The 20,900-nt window shown below is 47.6% G+C and overlaps 1 protein-coding gene across 35 annotated transcripts in view; it reads left to right on the top strand.

Annotated features, from left to right (window-relative positions):
* The window catches only part of KATNIP (katanin interacting protein), a 227,848-nt gene that overhangs the window by 123,746 nt on the left and 83,202 nt on the right, over window positions 1-20,900 (top strand). For 19 of the 35 annotated variants that reach the window (XR_013524760.1, XR_013524756.1, XR_013524757.1 and 16 more), the window contains 4 exons: window positions 3,254-3,521; window positions 6,298-6,426; window positions 18,249-18,421; window positions 19,436-19,501. Coding sequence is in view for 32 of the 35 variants with exons in the window: in XM_078344986.1 (XP_078201112.1) it covers window positions 3,254-3,521; window positions 6,298-6,426; window positions 18,249-18,421; window positions 19,436-19,501 (636 nt within the window). In the remaining 3 variants the exon portion in view is untranslated. The remainder of the gene's footprint in view (window positions 1-3,253; window positions 3,522-6,297; window positions 6,427-18,248; window positions 18,422-19,435; window positions 19,502-20,900) is intronic. The other 16 variants (XM_078344992.1, XM_009009353.5, XM_035267241.3 and 13 more) reach the window with 3 other exon arrangements.

Genomic DNA, 20,900 nt, shown 5'->3' on the forward strand with positions numbered 1-20,900 from the left:
TCATTTCTCAACCTTGACATTTTGGCCAGACCATTCTTTGTTGTGGGGCTGTCTCAGGCATTCTATTATGTTTAGCAGCCTCCCTGGTGTCCATGTCATAGATGCCAGTAGGACACCTCTGCCCCAGTTGTGATAAAAAATATCTCAAGTCATTGCCAGATGTCCCCTGGAGTTGGATGGGGGGACAGAATTATTCCCAGTTCAGATCTCTGCTTTAAAGCAATTCTGCAAGGTAGGGATTTGTTCATCTATTTTTATGGGTGTCAAAATGCAGCTCCAAGGAGGTAAATAACTTGCTAAGGGTTCTGCCACCAATGTCACCTCCAAGGTATGAGGGCACTCTGCATCTGCCCACAGCCACCACCCAGTCATCAATGGATTCTATTCAGTCATTCAGAAGGTATTGGTTGAGCACCTACTATGTGCCAGGTAGTATTCTAGTTGCCCGGTAAATATCATTGGTATCTGGGTGTGGTGGCTCATACCTGTAGTCTCAGCTACTCAGGAGGATGAGGCGGGAGGCTTGCTTGAGCCCCGGAAGTCGAGGCTGCAGTGAGCTGTGATCACACCACTGCACTCCAGCCTGGGCAACAGAGATAATTAATTTTAATAAATGTGTATCACCAATAGTTAGTATCAAGGGATGCAAGGGGGAGAACTCTAAAAAGAGACAGCTGTATTTATTTCCTATTTGTTGCTATAACAACTTGCCATAAGCTTGGTGGCTTAGTTCTGGAGGTCAGAAATTCAAAATCAGTTTCACTGGTCTAAAATCAAGGCGTTGGCAGTTCTGCATTCCTTCTGGAGGCTTAAGAGGAAAGTTCATTTCCTTGCCTTTTTCAGACTCTAGAGGCCGCCTACATTCCTTGGCTTGTGGCCACATCCTCCTGTTTAAAAGCCAGCACTATAGCTCGCTCCTCCCTGACCTCTGCTTCCATTCTTACATATTCTCTATCTGACTCTGATCTTTCTGCTTCTCTGTCGTAAGGACCCCTGTGATTACATTGGACTCATGGATTTCCCAGGCCTTGAAAGCTACATACCATCAGAAACACTGCCAGCTTGAACACAATGGGAGAAAGAACAAAATTAGTTTTCAAGGCCTGGGAATAATTCTCTGTGGTTCGAGTCTCTGCTCTCTTGGCCCACAGCTCCATCCTTGGAGTCATTCTTCCTTTTTCAGGAAGAACAGCATGTGTTTGCAGATGAGCCGTTTTATCAGCCAATTTCCTGCTTGTAGAATTTTGGGGAGTCTGACAACCTTCTTTCATTTTGTTCTTTCTTTCTCTCATTCAGTCCAAGCTGGCAGTGTTTCTGCTGGTATGACATTCTCAAAAGTCATGTGGGACTCCCATGTATGTCTCTAGGATTTGCTCCATCAGACAGGGGACTCCTCTGCAAATCTTTCCAGTAAAATCCCCTTTCTGTCCTGGCTTCTGCTGAGATGTCTAAGGGGATCCATGAGCCATATGTCTAATCTCCTCAAAGAGCCCTCCATATGACTGAATACTTTGCATCCTTCTGGGGTACAAGAAAAAATGTTGTCCAGCCACACCTTTAGTTTTCTCTCCATAGCATACTTTTCTGACAGCAAATCTCCTAATTTTAGAATCTTCTGCAATCTGGATAGGCTAAAAATCATCTGAATCGCCAAGTCCTGGTTCCCTTTTCCTTAACAGTTCTTCCCTCAGTCTGTCTCTTTCCTCTCACATTTTACTTTAAGCAGCAAGAGAAAAACAGACTGAATCTTCAGCACTTTTCTTGGAGATCTCCTGAGCTAAATATCCAAGTTCATCTCTTACAAGTTCTGCTTTTCATAGCACTATAGGGCACAATGAGCTTAGTTCTGCTGCTACATAACAGGATTCCCTGGGCTCCAGTTTTCGGTTACATGTTCATTTCCTGAGTCCTCACCAGTGGTCCATGTAACATCTATATTTCTATCATCGGTCTGTGTAGGATGATTTCTCTAAGATGATGAAAGTGTTCTACACAGTGTTCCTCACTTCCTGCTGAACCCTCAGGAGTTCATAGGTTCCAGGGATTAGGATGTGGACATCTCTGGGGAGCCCTTATTCAGCCTACTATGATAACTATTAGGTTTATTGGTCAATTATCAAACCTTTATTGATTGCTTCTCATTTTCTTAGAACTACGTTGGATACTATACAGGCTACAAAGGGTAGTATAGCTAGGCTGACCGAACATACTGGTTTGCAGTCCTATGTGTGTGTGTATCCAGGCTAGAGTGCAGTGGTGATCATACCTCACTGCAGCCTCAACTTCCCAAGCTCAGGTGATCCTCCTACCTCAACCTCCCGAGTAGCTGGGACTACAGGCATGTATCACCTTACCCAGCTAATTTTTGTTTGTTTTCTGTAGAGACAGAGTCTTACTATGTTGCCCAGGCTGGTCTTGAACTCCTGGTCTCAAGCAGTCCTTTTGCTTCGGCCCCCCAAAGTGCTGGGATTACAGACATGAGCCACTGTCCCAGCTCCGTTTATACTTTTTGTCCCGGTGTAAATATAGTAGTGCTCGCTTTCCTTCTGAAGTATCTTGGTATCTTGGTTTGGGTGATTCATGTCCTGGTCACTCTAAGTATAGATCTTAATGCTTAGCTGTAAGGAATCTACAATTTCATGTAGACAAAAGAAACATGAAAAAAATTTTCAAGCCATTGTAGTTAAGCGCTAAATAGTGTGACATTTAGATGCTGCTCAACACCTTACAATATGCGGGACAGCCCCCAACAACTGCCTGCCAGGCATTTCACCATCTGGAGTTTCAGGGTCATTTGGAGGCCTTTGGGAGTTCATATTCAAAGTGTGGTCCCTGCACCAGCAATATCAGGATCATCTTATTAGAAATGTAAATCCTCAGGCCCCATCCCAGACCCGCTGAATCAGTGGGTGGGACTCTGCAATCTGTTTGAACAAGCCCCAGATTTTAACAAGCCATATTGTCTGTTTCTCTCTCCCTCTCCTTCACATGTGCACTCCCCCCACCTTCCCTTGGCATCTCGGGGATACAGACACCACAATTAATATTAACAATACTGCTCCGTCTGGGGAGTCGCTTGTTTTCCCCTGCCCTTTGTTTTCTCACCTTCAAAGCAATGACAACACAGGGGTTGAGATGATATTGTTAAATGTTAGTTTGGGGAGAATAATTCTTTGGTTCAAATGATCTATTTTCATAAGTTTTTCGTAAGGTACCATATTTATCTCTCATCTCTCTTCTGGGCTTTTTGCAGGAGCTGAGAAAAAGTCTGAAACTTAGCGTAAATGTACAAAGGAAACAAAAGGATTGTTCCAGCGATGAGTATGACTCTGTTGAGGAAAACATACTCTCTGAGCCTGAGCCAGAGGACCCAGCGCTGGTGAGCCATCCCAGAGATGACAGCCCTCCTTCCAGTGGGGACTTGGCACAGAAGGATGTTCCCGGCGAACAGGAGACAGAAGGACGCTCTCCCCCAGGCCCAGACACCCTCGTGGTGCTGGAATTTAACCCGGCTTCCAAAAGTGAGCTCTGTCTTGTGTATCATTTCTTTGCCATTGGTGTCTCTGCCTCTAATAGCAGTGGTCCTTTGAATTCCACTTTGGGTAGAGTGCCTCACTGGCCAGTGAGGTGTATCAGTCAGGTCTCTGTTGACTGCAAGACGTAGAGCTTCCCAAAGGCTTCCTTGTGGCCCTGAAATTCCAGATGGTAAATTCCCGGCAGATTGTCGTAGATGTCTGTTCTGTACATTGTAAGGTGTTTCGCAGTGTCTACAAACCAGTTGGCTGATACAGAGTAGCTTAAACTAAGGGACTGTTTATTGACGAGTAACTGAAAAGTTCTGAGATATAGCAAGACCCATTTTCTCCCCTCTCCCTCTTCCTCTTCCTTTCCCTCTCTGTCTCCATCTATCTTCCATCTCCCTTCTTCCCTCTCCCTTTTCCCTTCTGCCCTCTTCCCTCTTTCTTCTCCCAGACCTAAAACCTTAAAAGCCCTAGGAGAAGACAATCTTTTCTGAACCATGGTGAACCTAAGGAAAGAGAAATGAGGGACTATTTGGGATCGGACCGTGTATCAGTGTGCTAGGGTTGCCAGGAAGAAGTGCCACAGACTCGGGGGCTTACACTTACAACAAAGCAGACGTTTGTTGTCTCATAGTTCTGCAGACCGGAAGCCTGAGATCAAGAGTCAGTTTCTTCTGAGGCCTCTCTTTGTGGCTTGTAGACGGCTGTTTTCTCCGTGTCTTCATGTGTCCTAATCTCTTAGGAGAACAGCAGTTATATTGGATTAGGGCCCACCCACATGACCTTGTTTTTACTTAATTACCTCTTTAAAGGCCTTGTGCCCAAAACAGTCACAGTCAGGGGTATTGGCGGCTAGGATTTCAATGTATGAGTTTGGAGGGGGCCGGGCACAGTGGCTCATGCCTGTAATCCCAACACTTTCGGCAGCCAACAGGGGAGGATCACTTGAGTTCCAGATCAGCCTGGGAAACATGGCAAGACCCCATCTCTACCAAAAAAACTTTTAAAAATTAGCCAGGCATGGTAGTGTACACCTTTAGTCCTAGCTGCTTGGGCAGCTGAGGCAGGAGGAGTGCTTAAGTCTGGGAGGTTGAGACTGCAGTGAGCCATGATCATGCCACTGCACTCCAGTTTGGGTGAGAATGAGACCCTCTCAAAAAAAAAAAAAAAAAAAAATTCAGCCCTGGAAAATCCACACCCAATAATTGACATCTCCAGAGAAGACATTTGCTCATCAGGCATGCTCCCTCCATGTTCTCTTTCACTCCGGGCCCTTGCTCAGCTGTTCCCTCTGCCCAGATGACCACAGTCCCTTTCCACTCCACTCAGAACCCTGAAAACTGGCTCTCTGCTTTTCCCTCCTCCAACTTTTCCTGAAGTTGCTTCTTCCACAAAGCATTCTTCATACTCCCACCACATCCACTCAGGTCAGCCGTCCCCCGCCTTGCACTCCTGTAGCATTGTCATGGCACAGGGATCACTGACCCCAGTTGTCTTTCTCTCCACCCACCACACCTCCCCATCCACCAGCCTGTGGGCAGGCCGGCTCTTACCCTCCACTTCCCCAGCATGCAGCACACACGTGGCACATTACAGCCCCTCAGGGAACCTCTGTCAAATAAACAAAGGTGTTAGGCGCACCTTCAGGAGCAGCAAGTGATCAGAGCGGTGTTAATTACAGTCCTGTGTGGGACCCACTGGGCCTGCAGACAGCATGACTGCAGCGGAGATGGGGAGAAAGGGCTCTGAAGAAGTGACTGAATCCCATCCTGGAGAAGCAGGGGATATGATAGTCATTCCCGGGTGTGAAGGAACAGGCTATAGGACAGTTGATGCCAGGCACAGGTTGAGTGATACTGGAGCTTAAAGTGAAAAGAAAGAATTTGAATTTCTTGACATTTTGCATGTTTTTTTTTTTTTTTTTTTTTGAGATGAGGTCTCGCCCTGTGCCCCAGGCTGGAGAGCAGTAGCGCGATCATGGCTCACTGGCCTCAGATTCCTGGGAGTGATCCTCCTGCCACTGCCTCCAGAGTAGCTGGGACTACAGGCACGTCCCACCGCACCTGGGTTTTTTTGTTGTTTGTTTCTTTGTTTGTTTTTGAGATGGAGTCTTGCCCTGTCCCCCAGGCTGGAGTGCCGTGGCACAATCTCGGATCACTCCACCTCCTGGGTTCAAGCAATTCTTGAGTGTCAGTCTCCTAACTATCTGGGATGACAGGTGCCTGCCACCGTGCACAGCTAATTTTTGTTTTTCTAAGTAGAGATGGCTTTTCACCATGTGAGCCAGGCTGGTCTCAAACTCCTGACTTCAGGTAATCCACCCACCTTGGCCTCCTAAAGTGCTGGGATTACAGGCGTGAGCCACCTCACCCAGCCTATTTTTTTCTTTTTTTGTAGTGACAGTCTCACTATGTTACTTAGGCTGGTCTTTAACTCCTGGACTCAGGCAATTCTCCCACCTTGGCCTCCCAAAGCACCGGGATTATAGGTGTGAGGCACCTCCTGGTCGCCCAGCCAAGAAATGTTAAAATTTGAAAACCTATGCATGTCCTAGAATCTTTTATGTACTTACCAAATGTGGTGCTGGGCTCACTGTGGCTCTCGGCAAACTTGTTTCGTCGCCTGCATTATTCACATCTCTAATCCCAAACCACACAAAGTAGTTCCATAGACATTTGTTGAATGAGCAAGTGCATGAATAATGAACAAACGCCTGAACAGAATGCCCAGCTTGCTTGCGCTCAGTGTCTTACATTAAACAGCTGTTTTCCTACAGGTCATAAAAGGGAAAGGAATTTGTCTGCGAAGCGGAAGGACAATGCCGAGGTTTTCATTCCCACCAAACCTGAGCCAAACCCGACTCCCCAAGCTCCTGCTGTCCCAGACCAGGAGAGGATGTGCTCCAGTAAGAGTTCCAAGGGCCCCTGAGCAGGGGAGCAGGGCGGGGGCTGGGTCACTCTGGGGTGCCGTGATGGAAGGCCCCACTTCATTACCCTCCTTGCAGATGGCCGAGCTGCAAATGTGCTAGGGAGGGGTCTGCAGAGCAACAGAACTAAAAGGATACGGGGAGACAGTGAGAGAGAGAATTCAGCATAAGGAAATGGCCCATTCAGTTGTAGAGGAGCCCATGCTCTAGTTCAGAGGCCGCCGTGCAGGAAGAGCCATGTTGGAGGTGAAGTCCAAAGGCAGTCGGCTGGAGATGTCTCCTTCACTTGGGGGAGGGCTGGTCTTTTCGTGTGGTCCCAGCTGTTGGCTGAGGCCCACTCACGTGGTGGAGGGCAATCTGCCTTACTCTCCTGATGAATATGTTAATGTCATCCAGAAACACTCTGAATAATTTTTGACCAGATATCTGGGTTCCTTGTGGTCCAGCCAAGTCAACGCATGAAGGTAACCATGACAGCCAGGCTTGGTGGCTCACACCTGTGATCCTAGCACTTTGAGAGGCAGAGGCGGGAGGATCACCTGAGGTCAGGAGATTCAGACCAGCCTGATCAACATGGCGAAACCCCGTCTCTACTAAAAATACAAAAAATAGCTGGGTATGGTGCTCATGCCTGTAATCCCACTACTCCGGAGGCTGAGGCAGGAGAATCGCTTGGGCCCTGGCGGCAGAGGTTGCAGTGAGCCAAGATTGTGCCACTTCACTCCAGCTTAGGCAACAAGAGCAAAACTTCGTCTCAAAAAAAGAAAGTAACCATGACAGTGACTTTCCACTTCCCCAACCAAGGTGTGGTTATCATTGAAAATTTCCTTTATTTTTGGTTTACTCTTAAATGAACTTGCTCACTTTAGACGGGTAATAATATATGCAAATGGTACATAGTTCTGAAGGTACAAAAGAGTTGTTAGTGAAAAGACCGTCTCTGTCTATCTTCTGATGCAATGAGAGGCTCATTTATTCACCACTTAGGGCAAGCCAGCCACTGTTGTAAGCTCTCACTTCTGTCATCTCATATAATCCTATAACTAGGCTTTAACGTAGGTTCTGCAGTTGTCCCCATTTCACAGATGAGGAACTGAGGCACAGAGCGAGCAAGTGGCAGCTGAGGCTTTGTAGCAGGGGCTGCCATGACTTGGTTTACATTTCAACAGGATTCCTCTGGCTGCCACCTGAAGCCACAGGAGCCTGGCCTTTAGGGAGCTGGGGGGGATGTGAAGTGACCAGGGGAGACCAGGTGGTTGAAGATGTAGAGGGTGGGGGCTCAGTCTCGATGTTACCAGGCGATGGACCCACACAGTAATTGGGCTTGCTAAGGAGCTAGTTGGAAGTATGAGACTAGTTGCAACTTTCTATCCTAAACAACCTAGGGTGAGAACCTGGGCACTGGGGAGCCTGCAGTGACGTGGGGGGCCATGGCTTGTCATGTGGCTAGGTGCTATGGTTTGAATATTTGCCGCCTCTAAGACTCATGTTGAAATTTAATCCCCAATGTGGCAGTATTGAGAGTTGGGCCCTTTAAGAGGTGAAGAGGTCATGAAGGCTCATCCAGTAGATTAATGCATTCGTCGGTTAATGAATTAAAGGGTTATCACGGGAGTGGGACTGGTGGCTTTATAGGAAGAGAAAGAGAAACCTGAGCTAGCACGCTCATTCCCTCACCACACACTGCGTCGGGACTTTGCAGAGTCCTGACCAGCAGGAATGCCCTCACCAGATGCAGCACCCCTGACCTTGGACTTCTCAGGTGCTGTAACTATAAGAACTAAGTTCCTTTCCTTTAGAAATTACCTAGTTTCAGTTATTCTGTTATAAGCAATAGAAAACAGACCAAGGCACTGGGGTAGGATCTGAGTCTGTGTCACTAGCAAAGGAGACTGGGGCGCCCCAGGTCCCGGAGCTGGGGTGTGTGAGTGCACAAGCCACGCAGTGCCGAGACCCCTGTCCTAGGTGTCTGATGTGCATCCTGCTTCAGCCCGTAGTGACCAAGGAAGAGCTGTGGCCACCTGGAGCCTGCATCCCAGTGGGGCCTTCAAAGTACCACAAACAGAGTGCCTTAAACAATGGAGATGGATCATCTCAACAGCTCTCAAGGCACCAAGTCTAAATCAAGGTGTTGGAGGAGCCAGACTCCAGTGGGGCAGAGCTAGAGCCAGACTCCAGTGGGGCAGAGCTAGCCCCAGACTGGTTCCTGGGGACTTCTTCTTGGTGGGACCCAGAGCCTGGAAAGAGGCCTGCCTGGGACCCGAGGAAGGTAGGAATGGGAGGCAACCCCAGTCAGCATAAGCCGATAGCATCACAGAGTTAAACAGTCACATTGTTAAACAGATAATGGAGAAATGATCTGTAGGCGTCGAGAGCCAATTAGAACATGGAAGATGTCAGAAAAGTCTGGCAAATTTTGGTTCTATCAGCTTTGGTCTGAGATGGGAGCTGAGAAGGGGAGAGGGAGGAGAAAAAGGCATGGGGTGGCATGAAGGCCTGAGTCTGCTCTGGGAGCTCCCACAGCAGGTGGGGAGTCGGGGCGGCAGTCGCGGGTGCTGTTTTTCCTTCTGCATCTCCTGGATTGGCCTCACCGACTGCTGCTCAGGTTGACGAGCCACCAGTCTATCTTGCTGATACTGTCTTCACTCTGTGTGAACCAATCTAAATGGCTTTTCGGAAGTTCCTCCAGAACAACTTGCTGAAAAAGTCTGCCACTGCGCAGAACCCCCAGAACCCCTAGTCGGGCAGGAGCAGCACACTGCTGGTCACGTACCTCTCCCAGTGTCCTACTGAGCTAGCTGGGACTTCCCTCTTTTGTGTATGTGCCATGATTACTATTTTTTCCATCTTCAGGTAACAGAATTAAGAGCTGGTACTTAGAAAGCACTGAACTAGCTCCCAAGCTGTGTGAGGACTGCATATGTAACCTTGCGTTTAATCATCCACACAGTCCCGTGCAGTAGGTATTGCTGTTATCGATATTATTGTACAGAGGAGATGGGGCACAGAGAGGTTGAGGAGTCTGTCCAAGGACACACAGCCTGTAAGGGATGAAGCCAGTTTTTGAGACCTCGGCTACAGAATCTCTGCTCTTAAATACTCCACTGTAAGCCCCTCGTGTGCCAAATGAACTATCATTTGCCTAATGACATACCACATCGGCCTAGTCCTAAGCAGTAGCATGGCTGAAACTCAGAGGTTTGAGTCACCTGTTACACTTTTTTCTCATGCTCGTCAATATAAAGGTATTATTATTAGTATTTTAAAAGTTGAACCATGTGTCAGTTGGATCTTCTTGCATGTGGTAGTGTTAGTTCACTAGGGTACCCATGACAAAGTGCTATGACCAGAGTGCCTTACGCAACGGAAATGGAGCATCTCACAGTTCTTGAGGCTCCAAGTCTAAATTCAAGGTGTTGGCGAGGGCCATCTTCTGAAGGCACTGGGGGGTGGTCCATTCCAGGCCTCTCTCCTAACTTCTGATAGTTCCTTGGCTTGTGGCAACACAACTCCAATCTGGACATGGTATTCGCCATGTATGTCTCTGTCTCTGTGTCCAAATCTGCCATTTTTATAAAGACAGATTAATGCCCAACCTAATGACTTCATCTACACTTGATCATCTGCAAAGGCCCTATTTCCAAATAAGGTCACAGTCACAGGTACTAGGAGTTAGGGCCTCAGTGACCTTTTCAGGGGACACAATTCAACCCATAATATATGCCTTCATGTCCAGCACTTTGAGAAACACAGCTTAATTAATTTATGATCTGCCTTTCTCCAAAAAGTTCTAACATGGACTAACAAATTTTATACACAGTGGGTAGTGCAAGCCTTTGAAAAGTATTAGAGGAGGCTGGGTGCCGTGACTCATGCCTGTAATCTAAGCACTTTGGGAGGCCAAGGCAAGTGGATTGCTTGAGCCCAGGAGTTTGAGTCCAGCCTGGACAGCATGGCAAAACCCTATCTCTACCAGAAACACATAAAATTAGCTGGGCATGGTGGCACACACCTGTAATCCCAGCTACTCAAGAGGCTGAGGCAGGATAATTGCTTGAACCCAAGAGACAGAGGTTGCAGTGAGCTGAGAGATTGCACCACTACACTCTAGCCTGGGCAACAGAGCAAGACTCTGTCTCAGAAAAAAAAATTTTTTTTTTTTGAGGAAATGAGATTGGAGAGAAAACAAGAGTAGAAAAATAATTTGAAACCAGGGGGTGAACAAATGAATGGCTAAAGTAGTCACAGTTGTAACTCTGAGCTTCCTGGCCACCATGGCAAAGAAGGATGCGTTCATATAAAAAAAATGTGTGTCACTGGGTCCATTTAATAAAGACCAGATGACCAGCTATTCTTGGTATATAGCTGGTAGGGCAGTTTGTTCCATCATTACTCTTAAAAAGGATACTATTTGAGGTAACGGACCTATTTTGAACAGGATTGGAGCTTAGCCTTTACTTATTAAATATCCTTGACTCTAACATAAGTCAAATTTGAAGAAAGAGTTCTGTGGCTAAGAGGAAAGCTGAAAACTCTGGCATTGTCACTATTGTCACACTGAAATGGGATTATGGCAGAGCCACATCTCACCTAGATAGTAGGCTGCAAAGGCAGCAAAAAGTGCAGGAGGCCAGAGTTACCCTTAGAAATCCCTCAAATTGATGATGAAGTGTAGCAGGTGTGGGTTTATATAGACGACCTCATACAGTTATGCCAACTCTCTGTAAGCCCAAGACAGTCAATCTCTCCTTCCCTGTGGGAAAAATCACAGCTTCTTGGCTGAGCTCCAGAAGAAGCAGTTGGCCTTGTTTAGGGTCAGGATTGTAGGGGAAATGTGGCATTATTCTCAAGGCGCTGGGGTATTCACACCACCAGAGGCACAAGGAGCCTGAAACTTCCTGAAAGTGTAGCAGAATCACAAACCAGCTCACTCTCCTCCAGGCAACACCTGGAGGGTGGGCTGTATATGCTTTTCTCTGTATCTGGGGCAGGGAAGGGATGTCTTTTTTGGTACATACAGGATTTAACTATTTATATCTTCTAAGGGAACTGAACCTTTTATCATTATGTGTTGTCTCTCACTCTAGTAATGCTCTTTGCCTTAAAATCTACTTTGATATAAAGCTGCTCCAGCTTTCTTTTGGTTAGTATTTAGATGGTGTGTTGTTTTTTATCCTTTCCCTTTCAAACTTTCTGTATCTTTATATTAAGTTTGTCTCTTATAAGCAGCATTAATTGGTTTTTATTTTTAATCCTCTAACAATCTCTGTGTTTTAATGGGAGCATTTAGTCTATTTATGTTTAATGTAATTGCTGATATATGTGAGTTTACATCTAGTGTCTTACTGTTTGCTTTTATTTGTTCTTCCTGTTTCGTTTCTTTCTCTCCTTTCTTGCCTTCCTTTGAACTGATTGCTTTGTATTATTTCTCTTTTCTTCTCTCTATTATCTTGTTAGTTATACATTTTTAATTATTATTCTAGTCATTACCAGAGATTACCACATGCATTCTTGACTTCCTAGGGTTTACTTTAAATTAGCAAGTTTCCACTTCTCATTTAGTGGAAGTGTCTTACAAACTCTAACTCCATTTACTCCTTTCTCAACTTAAATACGATTGTCATGCATTTTAACTCTCTCTAGCTTTTAAACACCACTAGACATTATTTCTAATGATTATTACTACTGTTTTTGTTTTTTTTTTTTCCTGAGATGGAGTCTTGCTGTCACCCAGAGCTGGAGTGCAGTGGTGTGATCTCAGCTCACTGCACCTCCAGCTCCCAGGTTCAAGCGATTCTCCTGCCTCAGCCTCCTGAGTAGCTGGGATTACAGGCACCTGCCACCACATCTGGCTAATTTTTGTATTTTTAGTAGAGATGGGGTTTCACCATGTTGGCCAGACCGGTCTCAAGCTCCTGTCCTTGTGATCTGCCCACCTTGGCCTCCCAAAGTGCTGGGACTACGGGCGTGAGCCACCGCACCCAGCCTATTATTTTATATAATCAGTAGTAATTTGGATTTGCTCACGTTGTTAACCTTTCTGTGCCCTTTACTCCTGGCTGCTTCCAGGTTACCCTCACTCTCAGACTGTAGTCTCTTAGCCTGTTGCAGGCTCTGCTCAGCTTCCCAGCCTTGCGGCAGCTCTCATCAGAATCAGTAACACCTTAAGAGGAAAGATCTCCAAGATGCTGGGTCCACACCTCTTGAGTTCCTTTCTCCAGTCTGCTATTACCCCCGTGATTCTTCACAGCCCTATTCACTCTCCCTGCCTTCAAACAGATCTCCTTTTTCAAATAGATTTTTTAATACTTGTAAATATTTTCTAGGCTTCCTAGTTGTGTTTCAGGGAGAGGTTGGTCCGAATTAGATAGTCTGCTGTTCCAGAAGTATAACCTTTTGCCTGCACCCCATAAAGAGTTGTTTCTCCCCTTGCCCCTTTTTCTTCAACTAAGCCTATAAAATTGAATTTGTGTCAATTAAATGTGCGTGTGATGCAACTCCAAGAGCACTTCATCCCTTTCTATCACTGCAGCTGTCCCTAGTTCTAATGAAAGGGCCTCATGACCTGTATTACTCCAGCCTCAATCCATAAGCCTTCCCAAAAAGCTAATACAGTCTCCTTCTAGAACCTGTTGTCTTCTCGAGGGTGAAAGAACATTAGTCTTTAATGCAGAAAGTTTACTGTCCAAGTTGTCAGAGTGCTCTAGGGAAGTGATACGTCTGAACCACTTTTCCCAGACAAGCTGCCAACCACAGAAACAAAGTAACACCCCTCAGTGTGAGTGAATTAGAGGACCTTGACAGCCCTGTAGTTAGCGTTTCTGTCCGGAAAAGCTGCAACAGCAAGGCCATTCTGCCAAAGTCCAGAGTCTCATAATACATTAGCCAGTGTTCATTAACAGCAAGTGACAGAAACCCCAGATCGGCCTGAGCAACAGAGGAGAATGTCTTGCTCACAGACCTAAAAATTCCAGGGTTGTAGATTTGGCCTCAGGGATGGTGGGATCCTGGTGCTCAGACGGTGTCTCGGGAAGCTGTTTCATTACTTAGCTTTACACCCCTCTAGTCCAGTGGTTCTCAAACTTGGACGTGCATCAGAATTACTTGCAGAGCCAATCAAAACACAGATTGTGGGCCAGGCGTGGTGGCTCACACCCGTAATCCTAGCACCTTGGGAGGCCAAGGCAGTGAGAACTTGTCTCTCTTTCTTTATTAAATAAAATAATAATTCAAATGATCAGATTGCCCGGGTGCAGTTGCTCACACCTATAATCTCAGCCCTTTGGGAGGCCGAGGAGGGTGGATCACCTAAGGTCAGGAGTTCGAGAGCAGCCTGACCAATATGGTGAAATCCTATCTCTACTAAATATACAAAAATTAGCCAGGCATAGTGGCGGGCGCCTGTAATCTAAGATACTTGGGAAGCTGAGGCAGAAGAATTGCTTGAACCCAGGAGGTGAAGGTTGCAGTGAACCGAGATAGCACCATTGCACTCCAGCCTGGCAACAGAGTGAGACTGTGTCTCAGAAAATAAATAAATAATCAGATTGTTGGACCCCAGTCACAGAATTTCTGCTTCCGTGTGTCTGAGGTGGAGGTACGTGTTTTAATTCCTAGCAAGTTCCCAGGTGATCCTGACGTTACTGGCTTAGAGAACACACTTTGAGACCCACATATCTAGTTACTACCAGGCAGGCATTCCATTTGTGGCCAGGCTCCAGGCTTCCTTTGTCTGCTTTGACAACCCCCAGGTGAAAGAGGCAGTTCTTTTCTTAGTTCCAGTGTGAGTTCAAGAACCAGCCCTCTTCTGTTCTCCATGGTCAGGGAGAGGTAGTCTGGCATAGGCCAGGCTGAGCCAGGAGTGGGGTCAGATCTGCACAGATCCACTCCAGCCAGGCCAGGAGTGGGGTCATATCCTCCCAAAAGACTGAGAAGGGTGAGGAAAGAATGTTTCCCTGAAGGAAACTGTAGGTGCTGTGAAGATCATGGTGCTAGGTAGACAAAAGCCACTGCATAATGTCCATTTCATATAAACACGAACCACATAGGTGGCCAGGCGTGGTGGCTCATGCCTGTAGTCCCAGCATCTGGGGAGGCCAAGGCAGGCAGATCCCTTGAGGTCGGGTGTTTGAGACCAGCCTGGCCAAAATGTCAGAACCCCATCTCTACTAAAAGTACAAAAATTAGCTGAGTGTCGTGGCACGCTATTCAGGAGGCTGAGGTAGGAGCATCACTCGAACCTGGGAGGTGAAGGTGGCAGAGAGCCGAGATTACACCACTGCACTCCAGCCTGGATGAAGAGTGAGAGTACATCTCAAAAAAAAAAAAAAAAATCAACGACATAGGACATTTTGCCACAGATTCTACAGAGGCAGCGTGGAGCAATGGACTGTAACACCCAAGAGTAGAAGTCATTTAGTCTGGGGGCCTTGACTGCTGTCCCCGAAAATCATATGCACTCCTGGGCTCCAGCAGAGACAGTGGCAGATGGAAGAGGGTTAGGGCTATGGACAGCGCCTGCCATCAAGAAAAGTCCCACAAGAAGCCTTACAGATGAGAAGAACACAGGCCTTGACAAGCCAGGTCTGTCAGCTATTACTGCCTGACAACCCACCCCAAAATGTAGTAGCTTAAAACAGCAAGCGTTTTATGATTGCTCATGAGTCTGTGGGTGGACTGGGCTGTTCTGTAGTGAGCTAGCAGGTGGCTGGGCCAGATGGTCTAGGACAGCCTTACTCACATGTCTGGCAGTTTTGTTTGTCCTGAGGACCTTGGCTGGGACAGCCCATCTCAGCCTAGTGGAGTCTTATTCTCAAGCACTGGTGCTCTCAGGGCAGCAAGAGAGGACAAGCCCATGTCCGGGTGCTTTTTAAAGACTGCTTGGTCATGATTGCTAAAGAAAGTCACCAGGCAAGACCACCTGCAGTGCCTCATGCCTGTAAGCCCAGCACTTTGGGAGGCTGAGGTGAGAGGATCATTTGACCCAGGAGTTCAAGCCTGGGCAACAAAGTGAGACGTCATCTCTACAAATAATAATAATAAAAAAACACTAGCTGGGCAATGTGATCCATGCCTGTGACCCCAGCTACACAAGAGGCTGAGGCAGGCAGCCCAGGGAAGTCAAGGCTGAAGTGAGCCATAATCATACCACGGCACTCCAGCCTGGGTGATAGAGTAAGACCCCGTCTCAGATAGATAGATAGATAGATAGATAGATAGATAGATAGATAGATAGATAGATAGATAGAAAGGAAAAAAAATAAAATAATGAAAGTCACCAGGCCAAGCTCAGCTAGAGAAACAGACACAACCACTTAATAGGAAATGCTACAAAATCACATTGCAGTGGTCCACATACAGGGGTGGGAGGAATACGTGGCCACTTGTTGAAAAATCACATTGCAGCAGTCCACATACAGGGGTGGGAGGAATTCATGGCCACCTGTTGCAGTTTCCTGTGCCATGGGAAACAGGTCGCCTGTTAATGTTGGCCTGGTTTGAAATGCGTGGAGGCTTTGGAGTACCCAGGCCTAGAACATTGTCGCAGGGCGCAGTCTCCCTTCCCCCCTCCCTCTTGGCTTTTAGAAGTGAGTGTGGACATCTGAAGACAAAACAGGGCTACATCTACCATTTCCCTGGACTTTTTGCCATGCAACAGAGTGTATAGCTTCGAGACCTACCAGGCACGTGACCACAGGGAGTAGGGTGCATTGTGGAAACTGGAGCACTTTGACCCTGTTGAAAGGGGGCGCTATCACCCAGCTCCAGCCAATGGTTCCCGGTTCCCACCTAGGAATACTGTTCCAGGGTTGCCAGATGGTATTACTTTTCAGGAGATGCCAGGAATCCCAATTTTCAGGTGGATTTCCTTTTTTTTTTTTTTTTTTTCTTTGAGCTTGGCCTCTATTTTCAATTTTACTAAAAAAAGTGAAAGTGACACAATACATCTCTGTAGGCAGGTTATGCCTGTGGGCTGCTGGTGTATGATTGCTATAATAGACCCTTGTTGTCCTTAGATTTTATATTCACCATTTCAGTGGTTTCCCAGGTGACCTCCAAGGCCCCTTGCATGTAGTAAGGGGTAATTTTGCTGAGCCTCTGAATTTGGGCTTCTCAGGTCACAGCTGGTGGCTGGTGAGCCGACCAGTGGCCTCGTGCCCTCAGGTCTTCTGTGTGACATGTGTTGCATTCATGGTAAATCTCCTGAATTGATACACCTTTTGTTTCTCCGTGAGAGAGAAGAAGGCCAAGCACTGGTGAAGCGAAGAGAAAGCGAAGTTACGAGAAGAGGGGTGGTTCTCAACCAGAAAAGAGCAGTTTGGGGGAAGTTAAAATGTACAATTTGGCTTTTCCTGGTGGCACAAATTGACTCTGCGAACAGATCCACCTTCCTCTCTATCTGTGTTGGGAATAAATCCACCATCCTGGGGTGTTCAGGCGAGCATTCACCCAAGTGAGCAATGAGAGCATGAAAAAGAATTAAAAGGTGGTTACCTCATGCACACGTGCGTGCGCTCTAAGGCAGTGCACAGAGGGAATGTGATTTTGGAGAACTTCGGTGCCGTGTAGGACGGTTCTGGGAAGCCGGGGTGGGGAAAGCTCTGGTAGTGGAGCTGCGGCATTGACCTTCACTTGGAGAAAGGGTGATTTAATTTTCAGAAGCATCTTCTTAGCATAATATGACTCAAAGGGCCCGGGCAGCATGGGATGATCATGTTGCTAGAGGAGCATTTTCTCCCAAATGAAAGACACTCAGGGGCAAAAGGGTCTGTGTGGATAAAACTGGTCCCTACTGGAGAAAGATGTCTTTGTGAATCTCCTTGTCCAAGAAGAAGTGAGTGTAGGGCTGCAGTGGCCAAGGACAGATCGTCCTACCTGCTCACAGGCCATGAGATGAACTTCCACACTATCTCAGAGGCCCCTTGTTCCATCCCAGCCCCCAGACTGATGAGGCACAAGAGGAAGAGGCTCTTGCCTCCCAAAGTGCTGACATTACAGGCATGTGCCACCGTACCCAGCCTCCACATTTTCTTTATCCAGTCCACTGTTGATGGGCATTTAGGTTGATTCCATGTCTTTGCTAATGTGAACAGTGCTAGATGAACATGCATGTGCATGTGTCTTTATGGTAGGCTGATTTATATTCCTCTGGGTAGATACCCAATATATCCCAAATATAATGGGATTTCTGCGTCAAATGGTAATTCTGTTTTTCGCTTTTTGAGAAATCACCATGCTGCGTGCACGTGCGTGTGTGTGTGCATGTATGTATGTAAGCTATTTGAGATGAAGTGGCAGATATCAGTCCCATCTACCCCTGAACCGTGTGTGTGTGTGTGTGTGTGTGTGTGTGTGTGTGTGTGTGTGTGTAAGCTATTTAAGTGGCAGACATCATTCCCCTTTACCCCGGAACACTGCAGTATATATCTCCTAAAAACAAGGGCATTCATTTTACATCACCACAGTACACTAATGAAATTCAGGACCTTTAGCATTAATAGAATACTACTGTCTAAGCCATAGACTGTATTTGAATTTTCCCAGTTGCCACAGTAATGTTCTTTACAGCACTGCCCCCTCCCCAGGACCAAGTCCCCCAGGGCCACTGCTGCATTCAGCCACTGTGTCTGCCTAGTCTCCTTTAATCTGGAACCGTTTTCTTTTTCTTTTACGACCTTGACATTTTTGGAGAGTACAGGCCAGTTGTTTTATAGAATGTTCCTCAATTGGGGTCTAATAGATTTTGAGCTGGGCTTGGAGAACATAATCTAAAGGAGCATCCTCCTGTCTTCTGCCCTCAGGACCTGGAAGCCAGCGAGAGAGACCCCTGTCTGCAACCCGCAAGACTCTTTTCAAGGCTGAGGACCCAGAGGAAGACGCCTCTGCTGTGCTCCAAGCCATCCAGGTGGAGAATGCGGCCCTGCAGAGGGCGCTCCTCAGCAGAAAGACTGAGCAGCCAGCCAGCCCACTGCAGGTGCACTGGGGACAGGGAGAGGAACCGGGGTACGCTTCCTGGACTGGGCAGTGTCTGAGCTGCAGTTGAGAGCAAGTGGGCAGAAGAGAGAGGCATAGTGGGCATCGCTGACCGCAGACTCATCCATGTTTCCGACGTTCACAGTCACCCACTGACCTGCTAAGGCTCCCCTTTCTTCCACCTTCTTTCAGCTCTTTGGTTATTTCACGAAGCCTAAGCTGGGTGCTAATCTGCCTCCAGTCCTTGCTGATTTCCCTGCAAACTCTGGATACCTTAGACCAGGGTTGCAAGCCGGTGGGTCAGTGAAGAATGGAGTAAAGAACAAGCTCTGGCTTCCCAGGGGAGTTCTCATTCCTGAGCATGGGCCCTTCAGGTGTCTGCAGTCCTCACTGCTCCCTGTTGTCCTGCCCCTGGCCCACTTCACTTGTTCACAAAACCTCTCTGGGCCTCCAGGGGTTTGAGTTTCCATGTGCTGCCTTTTGCTTTGAGCAGCCAACAAGAAGATAAATGATCGGGGGAGCAGGGACCCTGGGGAGCTGGAGGCATTGGGTATAGCGTGGTATCCACTTCCTTTCTCAGGAGCTTGGTCCATGACTCGCCTGGTGAAATCCTTTTTTTTAGCTTGTCCCCTCGATGCTTACAGTAGCCCTGAAATACACAGGGCTGGTTTCATTGCCTTGCTTCACAGATGTGGCCACTGGCACTCAGAGAAGCAAGGTGGCCTGCTTCTCTCAAGGACAAGGTGATCACGTCTTTGGAAGGCCCTGCCTGCCTGCAAGCCCAGAGCCCCGTCATCAGCACTGGTTGTTCCCCAGGCTCTATCTTGGGACGCTCTTTGGGTGTACATCAAGCAGTACCCACTGTCTGTTTTCCCAGACCTCTGACCTTGCCCCTGATCTTTACGTCTATGGCACCTTGAGATAGTCCCTGCCCTTCTCTGTGCCCTCATCTTTCTGTGAACAGTGTGGGGTGAATGGCTTTGTTCCAACATCACATATGATCACATCCTTCCAGGATGCAGAGGGACCACCAGCAAAACCATGGACCAGTCTCCTGAAGAAGGAAGAAGAAACCCTTGAGGTCAGTGCCAGGCAGCGATGAGTGGCCAAGCCGTGCGCATGTACATAGTGCCTGCTGGCCTCCAGGGCGCTTCCTTCATGCTGTCCCACCAGGTCCTCTGGTGCCCTGAGCACTGGTGTCGTGCTACCCACTTCACAGCTAGGGAGACCAGGGCTGGCATGGCCTACCCAAGGTCATGAGTTGATGCCAGATCTCACCCAGGCCTGCTAACTCAAACTGTTGTTTTATTCCTGTCTGTCTATCTATCTATCTATCTATCTATCTATTTATTTGTTGAGACAGGGTCTCACTCTGGCGCCCAGGCAGGAGTGCAGTGGTGCAATCTCGGCTCACTGCAACTTCTGCCTCCTGGGTTCAAATGATTCTCCCACCTCAGCCTCCCAAGCAGTGGGATTACAGGTGCCCGCCACCACATCTGGCTGATTTTTGTATTTTTAATAGAGACGGGGTTTCACCATGTTGCTCAGTCTTGTCTCAAACTCCTGACTTCAAGTGATCTGCCTGCCTTGGCCTCCCAAAGTGCTGGGATTACAGGCGTGAGTCACCACGCCTGGCCTGTATTTCTGTTTATTGACAAGACAATGCAAAAACAGATCTTAGTACCTTGAATAAATGCATTTTTTATATCTGTATCTATCTAGGTTAACAAAGTATATCTCAGCAAATTTGGTCCCAGCAAATAAGGATGTGAATTAGTGAAATGCCCAGGACCATCTTTGCTAGGTTATACCCAGGTCTGTGCCATGTGCTCCGAATACCGAGGCAGCTGAGGCAGGTGAGGCCTAGCCCTGCGCAGCTTCCAGGCAACAGCAAATAAAGCCATACATAAACAGGGTGACATCAGAGCACGATGACAATCACAGCTGCTAATATGCGAGCGAATGACAGGGTGGTCCTGGGTGTCCCTTAGAAGGCACGTCCCATCTGAGCTGAGCCCTGCCTGTTCAGAAGGCACCAGCAACAGGGAATGGCATTCCAGGTGGAAGGAACCGGGGAAAAGCTTTGAGATGGGAATGAGCCCAGCCTGATCAAGGGGCAGGAAGACACCCTTTGTGAGGCAGGCAAGAGAGGATGGAGGAAGAGGAGGGAGACAGAGCCCAGGTAGGGCGCAGTGTGAGGTCACACCCTGGAGCACTGGAGCTGTTTGCGTTTGCATTGCTGCCCCTTGTCCCACCAGTTCCCGCCATCCTCGTCTGCCGCTAGTCAGTGTTTCTCACAGGCCTGCAGTACTGCCCAGGTCCAGATTTCTGGATGACCTAATTCCTGACCCACAGAGATTCCAGGGACCAAAATCATCTGCAGATGGACCCCAGGGTACATTTCTAGCATCGATGATAAATGAAAAAGAAGGGGAAAAGGCTCAGAGAATTAAAAATGAAAGGGCCAGCCGGGCGCGGTG

This window comes from Callithrix jacchus, chromosome 12, assembly GCF_049354715.1.
Source record: "Callithrix jacchus isolate 240 chromosome 12, calJac240_pri, whole genome shotgun sequence".
In the NCBI taxonomy this organism is placed as follows: domain Eukaryota; kingdom Metazoa; phylum Chordata; class Mammalia; order Primates; family Cebidae; genus Callithrix; species Callithrix jacchus.